General features: G+C 41.4%; 2 protein-coding genes across 14 annotated transcripts in view; one reads left to right on the plus strand and one right to left on the minus strand.

Annotated features, from left to right (window-relative positions):
• Positions 1–125: 125 nt before the first annotated feature.
• Positions 126–12,004, plus strand: LOC110988995 (cytochrome c oxidase assembly protein COX18, mitochondrial-like). Of its 2 annotated transcripts, none has more exons than XM_022253077.2 (7): positions 126–290; positions 3,655–3,754; positions 4,953–5,507; positions 6,871–7,021; positions 7,570–7,691; positions 9,056–9,163; positions 10,737–12,004. In XM_022253077.2, exons 2-7 carry the CDS (start codon positions 3,680–3,682, stop codon positions 10,914–10,916), a joined length of 1,191 nt encoding a protein of 396 aa, XP_022108769.2. In that variant the 5' UTR covers positions 126–290; positions 3,655–3,679; the 3' UTR covers positions 10,917–12,004. The 2 variants fall into 2 exon arrangements, with proteins under 2 accessions (XP_022108769.2, XP_022108857.2); XM_022253165.2 differs by having other exon boundaries at positions 3,658–3,754.
• The window catches only part of LOC110988645 (uncharacterized), a 62,847-nt gene continuing 51,544 nt past the window's right edge, over positions 11,756–23,058 (minus strand). For 4 of the 12 annotated variants that reach the window (XM_022252496.2, XM_022252565.2, XM_022252419.2 and 1 more), the window contains 3 exons: positions 22,591–22,788; positions 19,714–19,779; positions 11,756–13,953 (listed from right to left, as the gene is read on the minus strand). In XM_022252496.2, coding sequence (XP_022108188.2) covers positions 13,777–13,953; positions 19,714–19,779; positions 22,591–22,788 — 441 coding nt within the window. In that variant the 3' untranslated portion in view covers positions 11,756–13,776. Of the gene's footprint in view, positions 15,892–17,467; positions 22,789–23,058 lie in introns of those variants that run through there. The other 8 variants (XM_087129832.1, XM_087129835.1, XM_087129831.1 and 5 more) reach the window with 8 other exon arrangements.

The raw sequence follows: 23,058 nt of genomic DNA on the forward strand, positions 1-23,058 counted from the left end.
TGGAGAAATACTTTGTGGCCGCCCTAGAATAACTGGCGGCCGTTGGGAAGCAGTTTGCGTACTATCTTGTGGCACTATTCGGCCACCGTAGTATGTTTGTTGAATAGGTTGGGCTTAGGGTACCGATTGGTGGCGCTGCATGTTATTTGAAGAGATGGCTGCGGTGCGGTGTGACATGTGTGACTGCGAATGTGGACTTCGGCATGACTGAATTCTGAAGCAGCCGAACGTTACTTCACAGGTTTTAGTGCTTCAAACATGCAGATTGTAGTTCAATAGAATTTAAAGAGGTGAGGAAATACACAACGCAGGCTAGGCGTTTCTTGGTGAATTTGAAGAAAACGGTGTGTGATCGAATGCTTACCACTACCACTGAGTACTAAGCGTGCCTAGCCCCACTTGTGTGGCACGGACTCTCACTCCCTATCCATAGTCACACATCCGTATACGCAATTTCGTGTCGGCGTATTGAACATTCTGGCGCACCCACTTATCAACGTTGGCGCAATTTCTTTTGCACACGAACATGATTCTTGACCTTTCCGCTTTCTAAAAAGCATTTATTGAATGATTTCACTCACTTTATTCAGGTATTTTCCAGTCTTTTTGCCTTTATCCATTCAATCTAACGGGCTCGCTCTGTCAGTCGCCATCTTTAAAATAAGGTCGTTGAGCATTACATCACTTGACCCCTCATCGTCTGGACGGCTGTTCCATGTCAAGATACCTAAACTGCTGCCAGAGTTTTGGAAGAGCCCGTTTGTACATGTAGTATCTTATTGCTCAGTCTGTGTATTAGATATGTCTTGACATGGAACAGCCGTTATAAGAGAGTAAAAATCAATATAGCAGAAACAACATCATAGATTTTATTTAACATGGTTATTGTCAAAATACAAAGAGGGACAATTATTCAATCTTAAGTAAAATAAAAATATAGAATTTTAAAGGATAAGGCATTGTTTCTTTATCATATAATATCACCACCCCTCTAGCGTAATGGTATGGTCCCAGTTGTCCCAGAGGCAACATGGCTGCTTATTTCTGAGCTGGTTCGAAGGAGGCGATTTGGCCAAATTAAAATGGCAATTTTCCTGAGTCTAATTTGTTGAGGTTTAGCAAAAATATCCTTCAGGCAAACACGTTACAGTCGAGTACCACTTCCTTTGATTTTTAACGTGTTTTGGAAATGTTGACACTGTGTTTACAGTGTGTTGATGGTCCGTTAACTGTTGACGGTAATTAGTATGACGGCACAAACATGCATGTCACCTGGCCCACATGATAGAGTGAAGTGTACCCCCAGAACTGTGGGGTCCGATGTCCACCCCACTCCCATGAATCCCCAAGAAAACAAGCCCTTTTTGCCGCAGGTTTGACATGATGTTTAACACTAGGGCATGAACGGGGATCCTGTGGAACTTGCATCCTACAAATTGCCTTTTTTTAACATTTGGACATTGTCGGGCGATAGTACCGTCACCGTATTAATTAGAGTCCAAGTACCATCCATAGGCTTTTGCTTCCAACCCTTAACCCCCTAGGGTGTATGTAAAATCATATTGTAATTGGAGGATTTAGGACTGTTAGGGTTAATTCATTTCACTCAAAATAGCTTGTACCCCAAGTCAAAATCCTCCGACTTCACCTCTAAAACTGTCCTTGAAATGTCGTATGCGCCTGTCTATGGATTAAGTGAGAATCGGAGATGTCAATAATGATAATATGGTTTACTCACATAGGAAGAATAGAGAAATTTCCCCTTTAAATTGGAAACACTCGTCGACAAGCTCGAAGATGCCATCTTTCTCAAATAGCGATTTGAACTATATGTTGATGTCCTGTTGACGACGTCACTGTGCACTGGCCTAGCGGACCATTCACAGAAAGTATGTCGTGTTGGTACACACGTGTCGAGGACTATCGGTATTTCTTGAGCAGTGCAAAGTTTGGTGGCTGTGGCCATATTGAAACTGTACACTAAACATGACGCTGCTCAGGAAACAGTCGTCGGTGCGCCTTTGCCTACACAGCATGCTTTCTGTGAATGGTCCACTATAGGACATCAACATATAGTTCAAATCGCTATTTGAGGAAAGATGGCATCTTCGAGCTTGTCAACAAGAACATTTCCGATTTAAAGGGGAAATTTCTCTATTCTTCCTATGTGAGTAAACCATATTATCATTATTGGAATCTCCAATTCTCACTTAATCCATAGACAGGCGCATTAGACATTTTAAAGGACAGTTTTAGACGTGAATTCGGAGGATTTAGACTCAGGGTATGAGCCATTTTGAGTGAAATGAATTAATGGAAGCAAAAGCCTACATGTATAGAAGGTACTTGGACCCTACGATGTCCAAATGTCAAAAAAAGGCGATTTGTAGGGTCCAAATTACTCGGACTAGCCCTTGCGTAGGCCCACCCACAGATGTGCTGCTCCATTCCCCCAAGAGTTCTAAATACCTTCATACTTTGTTGGCTACCAAGAAAAAAAGGGGTCCAAACCATGCCGATTTTCAAAACAATATGCAAATATTTCCCAATCACCATCCGAGAGCCATGCAGTTCACACGTGTACTTGTGAAGACAAGCCGCAACCAAATTGTTGACTATGGTCCAATGTTCGCCCCCACGGAAGTCTGACCCCACAGTTCAGAGGGTATGTGATTGATGCCCAAGATAAAGGAATTGACTGCTGCCACTTTCCGTAAATGTGTGTGTAATTCTTAGCCACGACTGGACTGACTGTTTGAAATGGCAGTTTGCTGCGATGCCCTGGGGGTCACACTGACCAATCACAGGCCTCATTATTTATGCCCGAATGGCAGGAACAACAAGCAACAGCCATTGGGTCCAAGTGCACGTGAGGGCGCTGTTGCACCGTGAACAATGTTATCTCTCTCGTACTAGGCACAGCAGCGATCTTCAGTGTGACATGCGCTCACGTGCACTCGGACCTCCTCCAAATATTTTGGTAATGAGGGGCAGTGAAAAAAATCTCACTCAGCAGCGAATGCTTCCCATGATGTTAAGACGGTACTGGTGTTTCCAACTAGAGAAAAAAATGACCAGATTTTGAAAACGAAGTCGGTCCACATCCGACCACTTTTTACTGCACATGAGCGTGGGGCCCAGGGTATGGAGGCAGTCCAGTACCTGGTACCAAATAAGCCTTATCGCTTACGCGTCTTAATGGAGAGAAGCTAATTATCGCTTACGCGTCTTAATGGAGAGAAGCTAATTATCGCTTACGCGTCTTAATGGAGAGAAGCTAATTATCGCTTACGCGTCTTAATGGAGAGAAGCTAATTATCGCTTACGCGTCTTAATGGAGAGAAGCTAATTATCGCTTACGCGTCTTAATGGAGAGAAGCTAATAATGCACAAGGTTGTGTTCCCAGTCTACTAGTGTGCATTTGTAAGCTACATCGTGGTCCATTCTTCGGGGCCATGTATTCATGCAGGTCACGCTGTAAGCCACATCTGAGTTATTAAACGACGATTAACAGTAATATTGAAAATGGCCGCTGGCACTGTCATGGGGCTTCCATAGATGACATAAAGAGCCTGTCACAGCCGAGTAAATTTAGATGTGGTTTAAAAATGACCGATCGTGCAAAACAAAGTTTGATTTTTTTTTTCATCCAGAAGAAAGCAGAGCATCTGGCTGAGAATGGCTGTCACAAGGCTGACGAGATCACTGCTGAATGACCAGAGAGTAGCTACATGCATTTGGCATCATGTTCAGGTTGGTGTACATGTGTACATGTTTGTACTGCAGGGACAACATGCTACAATGTTCTTGTAGGTCCTATGTTAAAATCAATAGATGTAAGAAATTCAAGTAAAGCGTTTATGCGTTGCTGGTGCCTTTTTGATTTAGTTCCAGTGAAGAAACAAGATTTACTTGAGCTTGTCCTAGTGTTGCAAAGCCCTTGCCTTCCGACATCATCTTAATACAAAAGGCCACATTGTTTTATTGGTTGGATTACGAACCCACTGATGCCAAATAATGCAATTTTAGAAAAAGAATAAATTTTTTTTTAAAAATCCATTTTTTTTCATGTGGTGTTTTAGAATTTTTAAAAAACCAATAATGGACTAAAGGTTTTCTCCTCTGACCTTTCATAAATTAATCTTTGGGGAAAAATGGAACTTCAGAGTTGTCATAGTTTCTTTTCTGCCCTCCGTGCCTGCAAAATTTTGTGCTGTGCTTATAATTCAATACATAAAAAATGCTGGCCTGACCTCTATAATTCAGATTTTGTCTTTCTGCTCACCATCCTTGGAATTGTTATAGCTTAAGAATTCCAAGTTAAAGATGACTGTGTTCAAATCTTTCATCTTTCGCCCAAAATTACAAGAGAGAATTAAAAAAAAGTGTAATGGAGATAATTTTATGTGTTTGTGGTCCCTTTGTGATAACTTGCAGCAAAACTGTACTTTTCCCATGTTAACATTGAGCATGTACTTCTGTTTGTCAAAGTGGTCCACACTTGGTCAAACTAAGGGTGGAACCAATTTTTTTTTGGGGGGGGGACCAACAATTGTGAAAATACCCGTATCTTCCTGCATCTTTTCATGGCCTTTCTGAGCTGTGAAGCTACATTTGGGGACTTTTTTTTATATGCTTAGGGAAGAAAGGGAAAGGAAATAAAGCAAAATATTGCATTGCCCACATGTTTTTATTTTTATATTTTTGGGGGCTCTGTTTGGGGGGGGGCATGGCCTCTGTTGCCTACCCCTTGGATCTGCCCTGGTGTCAAACTGCCCAATATTACCCTTTGCCTGTGTTCTTGTTTTGTCAAACTTCTCAAGTCTGAATGATGAAAAACTTCACTGTTTTGAGGTAAAAAGAACACGTGCATGGATTCGATGATTGATTTATATTATTATTTACAGCCTTCCATCTGGTTTTCCTGTTGCTTTTTTTGTTGCATGCATAGTGGTCCAGTTTGCACACATGCACCACTGTAACAGGACGGACACTCACCTTGTCATGTAACCATCACTGGAGGACAAGAAATGACAACCAACCACATCCGAGAGCATTCTCTAACATGGCAAGGTTGCAGGACTTTCGGGGAACGGCACCAGTAACTTTTCATCTTCCCTCCCACAAAACCGCTCTTGCAAAGTCCGCCTGCCCTGCAATTTCCTTTGTCTCTTCCCGGACGTTACCACGCCGATGTTTAAGTGTGGAGTCCAGCAGTTCTTACGGCTACATCCCAACGCCCGTTGAGTGTAGTTATGAGTTTCTGGAGCGCTTGCAGGAGACGTCTGCATTACCGTGGTGGTTGACCATCCTCGCAACCACACTACTCGTGCGCGGTACGCTGGTGCTCCCGTTCGCCGTCTGGCAGCAGCAAGTTCTAGCCAAGATCGAGAATGTCCAGCCGGAGATAAACACTCATGCTGAGCACATGAAGCAACAAGTTGCGTTGATGGCAAAGGAACTGAATTGGTCACAGAAGGAGATGGCCAACTTCTATAGTCAACAGGTATACACGTATCGTGGGCGTTTTCACGAAGTGACAAAACCTCAAAATCTCGCCAAATGGACATTCCAAGATCAATGCTTTTGAAAATACCAGTTATTTCAATATGCATTTTTGATCACTTTTATGTTACGGATTAAGGAATTGTTTGCATTACAGCTAAGCTAATTTGAGTAATTGAGTCATACCAAACTCTTATTAAAGAAGAAAAGAATATAAAATGGATCTTTTTACAAAAGTAAAAAAAATTCAGGTAATTGTCATCCTAATAGTTGGCGTATGTACACATTCAGCTGTCTGCGTTTACTTGTGACCTTGAAATGTGCATATAGAATTCCATTTTGTAACCAAATAAGCAGTGTTGTAGTCTAGTACTTTTTTCCGAGTACCAAGTACTGCCGAGTACTTTGACTTCCGAGTACAAGTACTGGTTTCCGAGTACAAGTACTTAAGTACTTGCACTTCCGAGTATGAGTACAAGTACTTCTAATTCCGAGTACGAGTACTTCTAATTCAAAAATAGTTTTATCTTAATTTAGAGACTCTTAAGACCTGCCACTGTGTAAAAGAAACACCGAATGCAGATGGCATGACTACAAGAACAAGTGATCTGGCTAGCAATGTTACGGTCACTACGCGTGTGTTGCAGCAGTTGACACAACATGCACGGCGCGGCAAAGTCTATTTTCCAGACTCAATTATTCACATGCCTGTGATTTTCTGTATGCTGGGTTCGTTGTTAAAATTTTCGGGTCCAGGAACCAGACTACCAATGCCCAAGTAAATTGCGTGACCATTCTGGAGTACCACAATATAATTTGCATACGTGATTGGTTTAAGTACGCGCACAGACGCCAAATGGGTCGTATGTCTTAATGGTCCCACGTTCGGCCTTCTCATTGTCAGAACCATATCGAATATCGGGTCATTGGAGTCGATATTTTTGTACCTTATTTTAACGGTCGTGCGTGGTAAGTTAACTTAAAGGATTTTTTTATCGAGTACTGTTAATCGAGTATGAGTACTTTGATGCTCGAGGACAATTTTTGGATGTTGAGTTCCGAGTATTTTGTAGCCCGAGTACAAGAACTGTAGTTCGAGTACGAGTACTTGGATGTCTGAGTACGAGTACTCTGAAAACGGTACTCGAGTAGTACTTGAGTACGAGTACCGAGTACGAGTACTACAACACTGCAAATAAGTTAGATCTTTCCTTTTCATTTCAGGGCGTTTCACCCCCGAATATTTTGATGATTGATTGAATATCCAAATATTCATATAATCGGCATATTTGTAATGTGCGTGAAAGATTCCCCCCCCCCCTAAAAGTGAAGTGATAATGTTAGATGTGAACCTTCATTCTCAGGTTAAATTCATTGTGAAGAGACTACATTTTGACAACAGATGCCAGTCACGGAAGATCTTCTATGTCGGCTTCGTGCAGGCAGGCATTTGGTCATCACTGACCATAGCCATTGGCCAGATGACCGGCAGGTACCCAGAACTCTTTGGGACAGGTGAGTTTGCTGTTGACTGCAGGCTGATTCTGTCTACTTTAAGCTTCATGTTCAATTTCGGCCTGTCCGCACAAATCAGTCTATGCAGTACATTCAGCTTACAACAAATCTTGAAAATGCTGTTTGCCTCATTTGCTCTTTCTATTTCGCTAAATTGTGAGGTGTTTTGGTAATTCTTCAATTTTCATGCTTAAGCAAATGTCCGTTTTACATGAGCCACACTGTGATGTCATTCCATAGAGAAAATCTCAATGTTGCATTGTTGGAGGTTGTGTAATTTTCATTCATTATTTCCATGATGTATAAATTCCATTCATCTGCGGGAAAAAAATAATGATGATCCATCAGTACTTCTAATGAAAACGATTGAGTCTCACACAGTTGTGTTCAAACTATCTTATTTTCAGGTGTTTCTAATTCTAATCCAATTCTGGCCGTTTAAAACGTATTGACCAATTGAAAGAAACCAACAGTCTTGCCTTGTCCAAGCTCCGAATTCACCCAGTCATTGGTGGATTTTTGGTTTCTCTTTCCGCGCGGATTTGTAGAGCCAGATGTTGACTATATACCAGAGCTGACTACCCAGGGTGCACTGTGGTTCTCAGATTTGACGCAGTTTGACTTCCTGATGCCTGTAATGCTTGGCTTGGTCAATCTAGCCCTAGTTGAGGTGAGCTTTCAAATGCTAATTTACAAATTTGACCAGATCCAATAGGGCTGAGATTTGTCAGGAATTTTCCCGATTTTAGGACTTTTCTCTCATCAGGATTTCCCTGATTTCAGGATCTGGAAAATCCTGAGTTTACCATTAACCACTCCCTGCTGGGGATTCCGGATCCGGACATGTATGCTTTAGGGCCGGCGACCATTTAGACCTGGTTTGAAAAGGGCCCACGGTAGCCCACCCTGTATAATGCCTGCCCGGTATTCAGGCTACTCCAGGCCGGTATCAGGCCTGTCAACACATTGGCATTTCAAAGTCCCTGATGAAAGGCTTCCCCCACCGTGCTTCCACAGATGAATAGGGGTCTAAGCGGATTAGTGTAAACATTGTATAGAGCTGAAGGATTAAAAACCACAAGCAGGTTCCTTCTGGGATAGATTACATGTACCAGTACTTGCAAGCAATAGACCCCAGGATGGAGAAGTTCGAGATCAACAACCAGTCCAGCATCCCAGGCATCCCAGGGTTTTTGCAACAGGGCGAGCTTACCGGGGGCCCTTTTCAAACCGGGTCTAAATGGTCGCCGACCCTTATATGCATGGCCGGGGTCTCCAAAATCGGACAAAGGGAACAGGGCCTTGTAACAAAAGACCATACCCGGAACAAAAGACCAGGCTGATGGGAATTACCGACATTTTTTCACTCTCAAAAGTGGAGATAATCCAGCCTTGTTTTGAAACAGTATACCAGGGTATGGGGCATTGAGAGCGAGCAGATTACCACCGGTGAGTCACACAGCACCGCTGCGTGCTAATCTGGCCCCTTTTGAAAAGAGGTCAGCAGCACACTGAGCCAGGTTCGTGAACAAAAGAAAGTAATATAACACCGCACAATCTGGGCTCTTTTTACAAGGCTGCAGGCCTGGCTAAAATACTCAGGCGTCAATAGATTTTGTCTGTCAGGCTAGAGTGGACGCCAGACAGTCCTTCATGTGTTTGTAAGTGTCCAGTAAATGAAAACAGAAAAAAATGATAATATCCCATCCCAGCATCATCAACATTGATAACTGCCCCGGCAGGAAGTGGTTAAATTGTTTTTATAGTTGATAGAGAACACATAAAATATCTGTATTTTAAGGAGTGCCGTGAGGCAAACTTAATGTACACCATAGACCCCTGTGCCGCTGTGGGGCCCTCGAAACTTCTGGTGAGTATTTGGTGGATGCCGTTTTTATTCACCGTGCAGAAATGTAGACCAATGGCTCTTGGGCATCAACTTTGAAATTTCTCTTGTAACGAGATCTAGAAATGCATGTACATGTTCTCATAACTGCCGTTTGTGAAGTTTGGTTGGAATTCATTCTTTCCCAGATGTGGTCGTTAAGGCGTGGCCCACTGACACTGTTACAACATCGACTAGTTAACTGGTTCCGTCTTGTCTCCCTGGGAATGGTCCCCATAGCAACAATGATGCCAGCGGTAAGTCATTGTTTATGAATTATATAACAGTTTTTGTATGTGCTGCATGCAGGAATAGAAAAGAGCAATGTAAAGTCAATTCCGGCTAAGTCGGCACTCTCGGGACTCAAGAAATTATGACGACCTACGCGAATGTTGACTTGTGCTGTAAGTCGTCATTTTGCTGACTTACACGTACGCATGTATTGCCTATGTACATTATGATTCCTTGCACTAATTCAATGGCTTTGATTTACCCTGTTTATTTCTACCTCCATGGTCAATCCCAGCAAATTTGCTCTCGATTAGTATCCTCACCGGCTGCAAATTCGATAATTGATCATGTGCCCCAAAGGACAAAGCAAGGACAGCAAGCCACTTGCATATCACATCACGACTCAACAGTGCAGTACACACATGCATGTGATACAGTTACGGTACAGAAAACATACCGTCATGTCAGAGCAACCAGGTCATAACTCGCATTTATTTTTTATACAAGATACGGCCTTGTTGCTCTAACGTGACGATACACTCATCCGCACAAACATTGGTTAAGTTCGTTCAATAAGGCGAACCCCAAAATGGACAGGGCGCATACGTGTAGCCCTAAAGGGGTTACTGGTATTGATGTACTCAGGCTGGCCGATTATCAATCACGGCCTGTGCCAAACACAAAGGAATTTTTGTGGTTTTGTGGAAAAGGGACTGAGAAAAACATGCCGACTTTACGAAATGAACTTTTCAATGGAAATGCATTACAGAAAATCGGGACTTTTGTCAAAAGGCAAAGACGATTTTGTCAAAGCCGATATGACGAGTTACGTGATACTGACTTAGTCGGAGTTTACTGTAGCTTGTAGTCAGTGTTATAGTGTTATTTGTCTCAACAGACCTAGGAAATGACTAAGTCCCAATTTATACATGTGCTTCAGCCCACACATGCAAATCAGTGGATAAGTCCCAAGCTAATACATGTGCTTCAGCCAACACATGCAGATCAGTGGATAAGTCCCAAGCTAATACATGTGCTTCAGCCGACCCATGCAGATCAGTGGATAAGTCCCAAGCTAATACATGTGCTTCAGCCAACCCATGCAGATCAGTGGATAAGTCCCAAGCTAATACATGTGCTTCAGCCAACACATGCAGATCAGTGGATAAGTCCCAAGCTAATACATGTGCTTCAGCCGACCCATGCAGATCAGTGGATAAGTCCCAAGCTAATACATGGACTACCAGATGAAATTGCAGAGGGGACTGAATAGACCGATCGCTGCCGCTAGCGTAGTATTCAGCATATCAGTAGTCTGAGTACTCTACTGACCGTCAGTTTTATTTTTGGTAAATGACACTAACGACACACTTTGCTGTGAGAGGACGCCATGTTTGTTGATGTCTGATACTCACTGTAGGTCATATGACTTAGCGGGCAATCACATGACATCAAGGAACATGTCTTGCCCTAATTTACCCCAACTTAATTTTTGCAACAAAGGATTTGCTGTCATGTAGATTGACGTTAAAAAAATAGGAGGCATAACCTAGACGCTACATGTATGGAATTATTTGATGATGATTTCCTCCGTCTCAGGCTCTTTCCTTGTTCTGGCTGTCATCAAGTCTAGCTGGCCTGGGACAGTACGCCCTCCTGCGATGGCCCGCCTTCCGTCGACTAGTCAACATCCCCCAATCGCCCTCCGAGATGAAACACCCCTGGCAGGAAATGAGGCAAGCGTTTCGAGTCAGATATTTCTCGAAGAAGATGTTTTGAACTGGGAGAAGAATTCTGTGTTTGGGAGTAAAATGAGCCAACAAATCTTCAACATCAGGAGGGAATAATGCCACAGAGGAAGAAATCTGACTTGAAGATTTTAAGCGAGCAGCGGTGTTATGTGCGCCTTGATTAAAGACTAACGTGATTCAGGCCGAGGTGCTGTGTCTATTCTGTATGTACCTGTACATACCGGTAAGCACTGCATGCATTTCAGTGATCGGTTACATTGGTATTGTGCGAGCGTGATCGGTGTACATAATTTACATGATTTATTCTCTCAAAGTGACTGTGAAGGCAAAAACTAATCCTATTACCATTAATGTGTAAACTGACATTTTAAGGGAGTACACTGGTTTTGTGTTGTTAGTAGGCATACATCCTGTTAAGGTTACGTTTCTGCTTTTGTCGGTGAAAATATTGGATCGAACATCGGCCGATGTTCTGATTAAAACATCGGACATTGGATCAGCGGTTAAAACCTACAGCAGTTGATCCCTAATCTAAATGCATCGCTGACACAGCAGACTTCCCTGTCAGAATCTAGTCTCCTGTTCAAAGACAGTGGATGGTGACTGAAATCATATTCACTGTGATCACTGATGCAATTGATGGCACAATTACCATACCCTACAATGAATACGTGTACTTTTTCCCTCAGGTCAGCTTGCAGCCGACTGAAAAAGACTCTTCAAAGTCATGTGTTCCTCTTTTTATTCCCAATTTTTTGTCTTCGCCGCAGCTTACCGGAATGCAAATGGACGTTGTTCTTTAGAGCTTTTAACAGGAATTTGTTTTAAATGAAATTTTTTTTTCAATTCTAATAAAGTAACAATTGATATTTTGACACCAATGTTTGCTTTATTTGTGTCTGCATCCTTTACGAGCATTGAAAAAATTAATTAAACTGTTACAAAGACATTTCACTTTCATATCCGCGCATTTAACGGTCTGCAATAAAAATAATTCCTCTTTACAAATTGTAACGCAATTTTTTTTCATCCTGAACCATCAACTTGAATGGCCTTTGATACTAACAATGAAGAGTTGTTAAGAGTTTCCAACATCTAAAATCAACCTTTAAAACTGCAGTAATAACAGAAATGGTTTATATAAACTTTACTTGCTATAGACAAAAATTATAAACAAGTTTTCTCTTTATAATCAGATAACAAAAGGATGCATAGGATACTCCTCATGGGGATTAAAATGAATAAAATTAAAATATATGAATATTTTAGTTTGATATGATGCATATGTACATCTTTAAATTTCAATACATATTTCTAACATGGAGAATAATTAAAAACAAAATGATTCTGTATTTTATACCATTCTCAGTGATGACCTGGGCTTATCAACGCATTAGGCATTAACAGTGTAAGTAAAATATGCTACTTCTTCACAATGAAAGTGGCAGCCTCCACGTCTTGTTCTGGTCAGTTTGGAAAACACCACTATGTATTTGCCCACATGGTGTTCTTTCACGGTCAGAGCCAACCTGGTCCAAGCTTTTATGTGAGTGACTGCTGGTTGAAGACTAACTTCTCTCAACCACCAGCACAGTTTTCCATATTAGGTATAGAGTTTAAATACCATCTCTTTCAGTTGAAATAAGGATTTGCAAAGAGAGACTTTCATTTCTAGCTGATGTCTGTTGACTTGCCATTCTCACATGGCAGACAGCGTAAAATACCATGCTTTTCTTACACATCGCATGGGGGAGAAAGTTCATTCCTGGACTACAAACCAATTTCTGAGAAGTGAAATTTCACCCTATAATCCTCTAAAACACTGTACGGCAGCTGCACAGGTTCTTCATTCCTGTATCAAGTTGAACACTCCCTGCTTTTAATGGCTTTGTTCCAGGCAAGGGCAAATCCGAGGGGAGGGAGGGAGCCATGGGGGCCATGTCCCCCCCCATTATTTCTTAGGAAAAAAATGAGACAAAGGCAAATGTTTTGGCCTCTTTCGTTTCCCTTCCTTTCAAAATTGTGTAAAAAGTCCCAAAATGCAGCCCCAACCCTCAGAAAGTCCATAAAAGGTTACATGAAAAACTTACCAAGTTCTGTGGCCCCTCCCCCCCAAAAAAAGTTTGGCCCGGGCAGACCTTAATGCTGGATTTGTCCCTTGGTTCCAGGTGCTTTCAACTGCCAAACAAGTAGGGAGAGCAAACTAGTCAGGACTTCAAACCCCAGATACATCAACGTCACTGAGTATCTGGATCGTGAATTCAAGAAGTGCCCAGAAATTTAAACCACTGCTTAAAGACAAATCAACTTCCATTCCTAAATGATACCAAATTCTCCACAAAAGTCAAGATATGGGCATGGCAAAAGGTAGGCCTCGGGTACATGAAGAATGGGCTTGGCCAACCTCGCGTATCGAGTGTGGACCCATGAACAAAACGTCCACATAATCCAGGCTGTGCCAACTCAGTTCCTGGAAAACAGTTTCAGCGCCATTTTTGAGTTGGGGTTATTTGAACCACAACAAAGGGGAACAATCAAAGAAACCATCATCTACAATCCAGCTCAAAAGGATGCACACAGTACAAGATAATGAGCATCTTCACAAAGTTTTTCATCCAACAAAAAAGGAATTTCCACACTAGGCAGGAAACGTTAACATGTATACGCATTCATGTGTGTTACTTCAGTACTCAAGGGGGATGTAGGCAAATGCACTCGGATCACATCAGCTGCACAAAAGGGTCATCTTGAAATAGCATGATGCAAATACCCAGCCCTAGAGAACAGTACTCTATGGCTTAATACCCATGGGTTCGTACTAACTCCTACAGTTTATGCACAAGGAGTACACTTGATTTCTCCTCACTGTCCTACTCAATACGCGGTTTCTACAATTTTGTCATTTCGTCAAATTGATTTAAGGGCAGGGGTGATGGTACCATGACAAAATCATCTTCTGCTTGGCAGCCTGTTTCCTCATCAATGTCGTCTTCCTCTTCATCTTCCTCATCAGTGTCATCTGTGCTGTCATGGCAACTGTTGGCATCATCACTGTCATAGTACATCTGAAGCGTTAACATGCAAAAAGAAAAGACGTGCAAGCAACATCATGCTTTAGTTGCGTTCCATGAGGGTGAGATGCTATAGCTTGACAAATCTCCCCCCCCCCCTTCCTTTTTTGCAATGAAGCACTTGTTTAGCTGAAGAAAAGAAACCATACCATGCAGGACACCTGCAACGATATTTTGTATGGGAGTTACTGCTTGCTAGAGAAGAATTGAAATACACAGCATCGTACAGTACAACATCCAGTTTTCAATTCTTGCTCCAGACTTTTTAAGTTGGAGAAATATTTTACACCTTTGTAGAGCCTTAAATCTCCATTTACAGTAGAAGACTTTTTTGCCTGTGCTTTGGGGTCTTTTTCTTAAATTCTGCAATACATGAAGAGAAAGCAACCGTGCAGACATTGTGGAGGCAAAATGAGACGAAACACTCTTCACGGACAATATACATGTACAGAGAAGGCAATCTACTATGCTGTCATCGGTTTATACATGTAGACGCTGTGAATTCCAATTCAGTGCCAAGCACTACATAGCATGATTAGGGCCCTGTCACATGCAAAATTGTCTCATGATTCCCAGCAGTGTCAGGATGCAAAATGGACTACTGCAAATTGTGACTCCGCGAGATGAACTTTCAAATCCCAGAAAACGTACATGGAAAAAGTGAGGCTGCTTAATATACTGAATGCAACCTGTCAAGTTTGTTTACATACGGACTCGGCGCTTTTGGTCATGTTTGGGAAAGGGGAAAATAGCTAGCAAAGCGAAAACTGCCAAAATAAAGGGAAAGCTTACAATCTACATGTATGTGTGCTACCAATAAATAGACTGGTAGGTGGTCCAAACTGACTACCTTGTGATGGAAGGCACAAAGTTTTCCTCTGGGAATTTTCAAGGGTAATTGACAGCAAGAAAAGCACTCTTACGGAGATCATGTCAACTAAAGCCAGTAAATGACTGAATTTGCCACATTCCAAGTTCAGGTAGTTCAGTTTGAAAAGATCACAAATTTAAATGAAAACAAAAAGGCAAGACTACATGTACAGATGCAATCAGTGCGCGTTTCATATTTTAAAATTTGACAGTCCACTTGGCGTCAACATAAAAACCTGTTTGGCTATGCTGAAAGAATCTCACCTTCTGCCAGGGTCCAATCCCACAGCAATGGCTAAATACAGCACAAAAAAATTACTTAACAGTAAGCGTATTGCACAGTAAACATTTCACAGTTGCTGTGCTTACCACAAACACTGCACAGGCAAGCACACAGATTTCCACTGTTACGTCACTGAAACAAGCACACTTTTCTTCCAAAGTTAGTACACCTTTTGCTGTGCCTTTTGCTGTGCTTACTGCTTACGGTTTCCATGAAATATGCAGGGCTCATAGCGTAAAATTGTGTGCTTAGCAGCGCCATGAAATTGGACCCTGGATACGATCATGCCAAACTAATACTGCTTACCAACTACAAACTTAAAAACCAGTTAATACCTAAAGCAAACCACAACTGAGGAGATATTATCAACAATGACAAGCAGCCCTTTCAAAAATAAGTTTTACCTCCAACAAATTCTCTTGCAGCTCAACTGGCCTCAACTATGGAACACGCTTTGTTTTTTCTAAGCACTGAAATGGGCAAGTAAGAAGTATGAGGACAAAAAGCATGCAAACGATGTACAACTTACCGCCCCAAATTAAAAGCATCTCAGACATTAACCGGGAGAACTGCAAAACAAGGTGTCTACACTGCATTTTGTTAATTCATGAACGATATTGGGAGGAGATGAAGGAATGACATACCACACGTTAAAAATGCATAACAGGATTTTTATCAAGCAACCCCACACTGGTTTCGTTTTTCTTCCTTGGCAAGCTCAAGAAACAGCAGGCGGTACGATGGTTAAAAAAAAAAAGGCAAGACCAGGTTTAAAACAGCTGGGAAAACAGGAAAGAAAAGAGGAAAGATTGTCAACAAAATAGAAAACCATGAATGTATTGAAGTTAAGAAGTACATTGTGTTAAACTTTTAATTACCCGTGTCCAAACCTAATAAGCAACCGTGCGTGATTTTGATATGCTTGTAGCACAGCCGTATATAGAGACCAAATCTTTATTTTTAAACTGATGAAACTTCAGGATATTTCCAGCGGAGGTGAAATTTGAAATAAACAGTTGCACAACATTCTGTGGTTCATCTTAATACGCTGCAAGAGGTATTCTTCCCCCAAGACTTTTCTGTGCCTCTTTTGGGGATTGTCATTCTGTGGCAGCGACTTTTTTTGGTCTCCCTCCAAGCAGGAAGTAAGTTCTGGACATGTTCAAATCATGGTCAGGTGCTTTCTGTGTTGTTGTCAGTTACTTGTCAAGTACCACACTCAAGACCAAATACTAACCTGGTTAGGAGAAAACAAAGCTGGAGAATGGACATTTGATGGTAAATGCATAAAGGTAAGATTTTAAAAGTAAATCTAAGACTCCAAACATTCTCAGTTTAGTACAATTAACATTTAAGGACAAAAGCACTTCAAAAGTACTGGTACTCAGTCTGAAAAGTACTCACTCGGAAAAGTACTCGGTCTGAAAGGTACTCGGTCTGAAAAGTACTCACTCTGAAAAGTACTCGGTCTGAAAGGTACTACTGGAAAAGTCGAGACATAACCGATGTCGAAGGGGTTCAGGCTTATTTAGTTAGTTACCCCGTTGACGGGACAGACGTATTCCCATACTTCGGTTTGGGCTCTGGCATGGTAGCCTGTTTGTCTCTCTACTGATATGGTATAATTTGCTTTGGTTTTAAATCGTGTTTGTGTGCTTGGATTTTTAAATTGGGTTTTTGTGTAACTTGGTTTTAAATAAGTTTTTAGTGTATTGTGCCTTTGATCACTTCGGTGGAAAGGGCGCACTATGAATTCTAAATTATTATTATTAAATCTGAAAGGTGCTCGGTCTGAAAAGTACTCGGTCTAAAAAGTACTCGGTCTAAAAAGTACTCGGTCTGAAAATACTCAGTCAAGTACTTTTTGAGTACATGTACATGTACTTTTGTCTTAAAAAGTACAGTGTAAACAGTTGTGCATTAACTGAGCAATGTTCATTCTCTATTTGTACGTGTAGCTCTGTTCCCTCCTAACCAGTTCAATATTTGGCAGAGAACTTGTTGCTTGAAAAGAATTCAACTGCAACGCTGGGTGCTTCTGCCCAGTAACGTGCGTAGAAAATTTCAAACCGACAGCCAGACCTGCAGACTGGATTCGGGTGATGGATTTAAAATGGCAGATGGGACCACGGGTGGGAACAGGACAAACAATGCCAGTTTCACAACACAAACTGTTGGTTACTGGCTTCTGACAAGAAACCTCTCCGAGATATCAAGTTTGGATAAGACTTTGAAGAGTTTTGTCAACCCCGATAAAATCCGTCTAAAACTTAGGATGTACAGTACAGGCAAACTGAATGGAAGAGTGAACAGAGACAAACAAAATCTGAAAGAATCAACTATCTACTGCCAGCATACCTTCCACAAATGCTTCATTATTTAATTTGATATTTAAGATTCATAAAGGCAAGAAATTACAATTATATTACACATGTCTGTCCATTTTCTGTATATACTGTTTAACAGATCTGCCCATAAATTTGTAAACCAAACACCTCAGAAGCAATAGAAACATATAGTAATGATAAGGTTACGGCAACAAATGCCGGTCTGGAATCATTTCTACTTTAAAATCATTTACAGAGTTCAAAATGCTTGTTTGTGTTTAATCTTTTGCACTATCCAAATAAAAAATAAACCAAAACCCTTACACAGTGTCACTTCTGTGTGTGACCAAGAATGTAAACTTCAGTTATTTCCAATTTTCAAGGCTTGGAAGTTTAACGGGACTTTAAATTGAAACTGCATTTTGGATTCTGTGTTCATTATTCCCTGTAGATGAATAACAAAACAGAAGCCTGGTGTCAATCTCTGCTTACTCCCTGTTTTTCGTTAACTCAACCCAGAGATTTTCAATTTCCATAAACTATAAAGCATCAAGCTGTTCTTTGTCCAATCTGATTTCTGACGTCTGCTTTTTCTTACTGCGCTTTGCATGGTCAAGTAATACCTGTGTTGTAGATGGAAGTAAGGCCTATGCGACATATTTTTTCTAATATCCAATTTCCTGCACTCTTTCATTGGAACATTTTTCTTGGCGGCTTCAACGAGTCATAGCTCAGCACGTCATTTAATCCATCAAACTGTCTTACACAACGGAAATTAATTCCACAGCTTCTGATCTTCCCGAATGTCCTAAATAACAATAAAATTGGACCAATCAAATAATTTTTGTGAAGAATTTCTTCTCTGCAATTTGATGACAATATTCAACACAACAGCCAAAAAAAAAGGAAAAACGTAACCAAGACTGTTTATATTGCATTTTGTTCTTCAGAGCAATTCAATATTGCCATCTGATTTGTCTTCTACTTGGAGATGTCTTTTGCATTTTCAATGGAATAAGAAAAAAATGAATATCTTTAAAACAGAAACGCAAAATGTTCCTTCAAAGTATAAAAATAAAAAGCTTTCAGTAACTGATAAAAATGAATTCAACATAAAATGAGCAGTTAGCAGAAGTTAAGTCCCATGAAATGTGTCTGCCTTCAGCATGACTGGGCTGGTGGCTAGAGATATCAAGTGATTGTTGGCACCTTCTTTGTTTCCCGACATTTTGATTCTCTTGGGGAAAAAAAACATGAGATGCTGCAAGTTAAAACAATTAAAATCAAGGGAGCGGCTATTTTAACAACATGATCTAATGCAGAGATTAACCATGGTTACTACTTTTCCTTCTGACAGACATTCACTGTAAATGTACTTAAATTTGTTATTTAAAAAATCCTTCCTGCTCAAGTAAATCTCTTTTTTTTTGGCTCAATTTACTCAAAATCTTCAGTATTTAAGTTGTCTGTCTGAATGCGGACAGATAGCGAGGGCTCAGTTATCTTGGTAAGGGCTTACCTTGGTAAACATGAGCGTAATGGGAAAGCAGACTGACACAGTTCATGGCAAAATGGCAGAGTGGATTAGTGGCATTGTAGGTGACGTTAAACCGGTGTGTGCGGTCATGCTTGGGCCAGTCCGATCAAAGGCCATAGTTAATCACACAGTAGTTTGACTACCTCCGATCGAATGCATGCCAGTCGACGATGGTTGGGCTAGTCTAGTCAACTATTGGCGACCAGCCTGTCGAGGTTGGTCACGTCGTTGATTGCCATAAATCATTTTGAACAGCGCAGTGCAGAGAGGGCCAGTAATAAGAAAACTGCTGGGAAAACATCATGTCGCCAGTAAACGGCCATTTTCACTTTTATTTCTACTATTTACCCTTCCTTTTCTCCGCTTCAGCCTAACGACCTGACAACGGTTGACTAGGGTCGTTGGCACTTCAACTTCACTGCACATGCGCTAGGTACGTCACGAACCAACCACTAGTTAACTAGTGGTCTTTCATCGAAGTTGCCCCTTGCATACCCGGTAGAGATATAGGTTCAAACATACATTGTGAACAAATCGGGCGGTTCAAAGGTGGGGGGGATTTAAATTCATCTCCAAATCTGTGCACAAGTGCACTACTCCAAAAAAAGTAAAGGATCATACTAACTGAGAACAGTTTGGAAAATTAGTATTTACATCACAACATACATAAGTGTCATTTAGTATGGTATTAACATGCTCGTCTGCTCACAATCAGTAAAAATCAATGAGGTACACACCTGGCTGACATTTTCAAAGACAAATGTCTGATCCTTGAATTTTTTTGAGTGGTGCATAATAGGATTCTGATGAAGGAAAAGGTACATGTGTTTTGGAAAAATAATCACAGAGGCATAACCAGCCTGGCAACAACTGCCCAGGCGGCAACAACTAATTTAACTTCAGTTTTTAAAGAGGAAAAAAAGTATCGGGACGAGTCCACTTTTGACCGTGGATGAACAACACCTTGACAAGTATGGTCCATGGCAAAGAACCAAGTTGCAACTAGACACACACTGCCACTCTTTAATAGACCTTTTCACTCACAAATTAATAATTATGCACGAATGCGCACAAATAGCCTTGGTGGCAAGGGCCATTGAAAATGAACAGGGGTGTGATTTTGATAATTTTCTCTCAGGTTTTATGGCTTTGTTCAGTTTTTTCTTCACAAAATCCCCTTAAATCGTCTTCACTATTAGTTTCTAATCTAAGCGGAATTTTTAATGCTCTGTAAAAAGACTTTAAAATCGTGGTTTTTCCTGTGCGCACGAGATTACACGGGAAAACTCGAACCCCTGTACATTTTCAATGGCCCTTGCTGCCAAGGGCCTTTGTGCGCCCGTGAAAAGATCTATCCTTCCTCCTCATTCTACATGTAAATCCACAGTCAAACCATGGGCAAAATGAATATTAGTACATTCCTACATGAATTAGAAAATGGATTATTTCCCAACGACAACAAGACAGACGGAGTGCTCTTGTACAATGAATGAATCCCGTTAACAGAAATTTATCAAGCACGGGAAAAAATAAAGGAATGGCATGGATTTGATCAGTCAGAATTCTGGCACCATCAGAGAAAAGCAGGTTTAACAACTAGGCCAAGTTAAAAATTGAATGATCTTTCACTGTTGGCTTTTTCCCTCAAGTAGTATAACATCAGCTGCAGTTGAGTGTCTGCACAAAGTCTGTCTTTGGCAACACTGAGCCGGGATTTTGATTACACAGTCAGTCAACGCAATCACTAAATACCCGGGAATTATTTGAAGCCTATGGTATTACATGTACTTATTGTCAGAAACGTCCAACATGGTGCAACATCTTGAGTTCTTAGGTCACAGTGGCATTGATATAATATGGGCAATTCGCAATATATGGCACCACCAAGAGTTTGCCACAGACAGGCCACTTTTGAAGTTTACAGTCGACATGCTGCTGCGATTAAGTGCACTTCCTACGTAATTTGAAGATACGTGGAGGCGTTCCCTGCACCAAACATAACCATCATTCTGACAACCTACATGTAACACCCATTCACAAGAAGCAATTTCAAATTCTCAACCAAATAAACATTCAGAAAAAAAATTCCACTTTTCCGCAGGCAGTGCAGTTAGCAAATGAGACTTTGTCAACTACTCATATTATCCCATAATGCATGGCAAAAAGGCCTCTCCATGACAACCTCTTGGTGGCGCACTGCACAGTGATTCGCCAGTAGTCAGTGTTCATCATTGTGTATTGTGAGCCTTTCCTAAGCAATACCGCTTTTTATAATAAATAAGCTCAGCTGTTTTCATGTTACACACAAGCTCCACGAAACCTTCCAAACAAATTTGTCCGCTGAGGAACTGCACATATTTCTTCTTGCTGTAAATCACAATTTTGTTTTATTCTTTTAAACCAGCAATAGCCAAAAATACTAATTACCATAAAATTAGATTTAGAGATATATATAGGTATACAAAATATTTAGAATTGCACATGAACACTCACATATAATGCTTCAATTCGCTTCCTTGTCTACTTGTGTTCATCATTGATAAGAACTACAACTTTCTACGTCCCTTTTAGAAAATAGTCAGGACGCCAGATATATAAATGATTTGTCAATTATAAAAATCACATTTCTTCTGCTATCTGGCAGTAAGGATTTCAAATCACAGATCCATTTTTTTTCTTTATCAACTGAAACATTTCACCGGATATCTGGTATTCTCTCCTCCCAAACACACTTCTGAACCTACCACTCTTCCCCACGGGCGCGCATGTAGAAAAAACAAACAAACGCCGTACTTTTCAAGGATTTGGCATCTCACGTGGTACCTTGCATCCGCATTCTACTTGAACTGGACCTCTCATAGTTGGGGTCGTTAGTAAATACGTGCAAACTTGACGGAAGAACTGAAGGTAAACTAACTCTGAGGTCTGCTCACAGTTTATAACGCCAAGGAGACTCCTTGCATTTTTAAGAGCAAGCTATAATTTTGGTTACTCCTGCTGAATGGACCAGCCAAATAGGTGAGAAGCCCCACTCATACACAGAGCACCAATGGCAAAGCAGCATTAAGTCTGACAACTCCACCTCCAACCTCCGGCAGCTACTTTTACTGGTGTTTTAGTGTTAAGTAATATCTATGCCTACTGACCTATCAATCGATGGATCCTTGACTCGTGACATGTATACACATAACTCGTACTCGGGTTGACCAGTGTGAGGAATACATGTACATATCCCTATGCAATGCCAGCTCTAAGCTGTTTTGCTTTTGGCAATTTGATATTGCTTAGATTGGGCGGCTCCTGTGTTGCAAAAACAAAGCTGATTCTTCTTCAATAGCGGCAAAGACAATACTGTGAGTATTTCACAGGCGAACTATTAAGAATCCCTCCACATGAAAAGTTGACCAGCATCCCTTGGACAAAGCTCAGATAACTGCTTATTTCAAAAGATCTACTGGGCAGCTTTTAGGGCATGACAACTAAAGCCTTCGGGGGAAAGACGTGACAGAGACAACATTTTCTTTGGCCAGTCACACGTTTTGTTCGAAAACCCCGATATTGCTGTTATAGATGGCCATTCGATAGCTGTAGCGATTGGAAAACCCCCGCTGTACCTTGTTCTGTGATTGCTGCGGCTGACCGCTCCCCTGGCTGCCCTCTAAGGACGAGACGCTGGACGTGGAGGACATACTGTCCATGGACTGCGTGGGCTGGGGCATCACCTCTTCCAGGGTGTACTTGCCGATGGCCGTGGTCTGCTGGGCTACCAGCTGGGACCGCAGAAGGTAGATGTAGGTCTTGAAGCGCGACAACTGTTGACCCACAGAAAAAAACAAAGTTGGACACTGGTACGGTTGTAGGCGGAACGCTGTGACTATACTTTGGTCGATATCGGCTCCGTGAAAGAACAGGGGATGGTATTCAGAGTGGGTTCTCTGGTGGGGACTCACGCTGGCTGCTCTGAGCATGCACACCAGATTCCTGTTGGAGGTACAGTCTCGGCCTACGCGTTGGGCCAACAGAGGAAACGACGGCCACAACCTGTTTCTTCTTTGCATTCTGACTTGTGACTTCAATATCAG

Source organism: Acanthaster planci, linkage group LG19, assembly GCF_054643075.1.
Source record: "Acanthaster planci isolate LZ-2023a linkage group LG19, COTS_SCS, whole genome shotgun sequence".
Taxonomy (NCBI): Eukaryota; Metazoa; Echinodermata; class Asteroidea; order Valvatida; family Acanthasteridae; genus Acanthaster; species Acanthaster planci.

What these genes read in the sequence shown, in the direction of transcription:
- LOC110988995 (XM_022253077.2), top strand. Translation starts at nt 3,680, where the DNA reads ATGGCTGTCACAAGGCTGACGAGATCACTGCTGAATGACCAGAGAGTA. An exon ending in GCATTTGGCATCATGTTCAG is followed by an intron (nt 3,755 to 4,952) that starts GTTGGTGTACAT and finishes TTGCATGCATAG; the next exon opens with TGGTCCAGTTTGCACACATG. An exon ending in TAGCAACAATGATGCCAGCG is followed by an intron (nt 9,164 to 10,736) that starts GTAAGTCATTGT and finishes CCTCCGTCTCAG; the next exon opens with GCTCTTTCCTTGTTCTGGCT.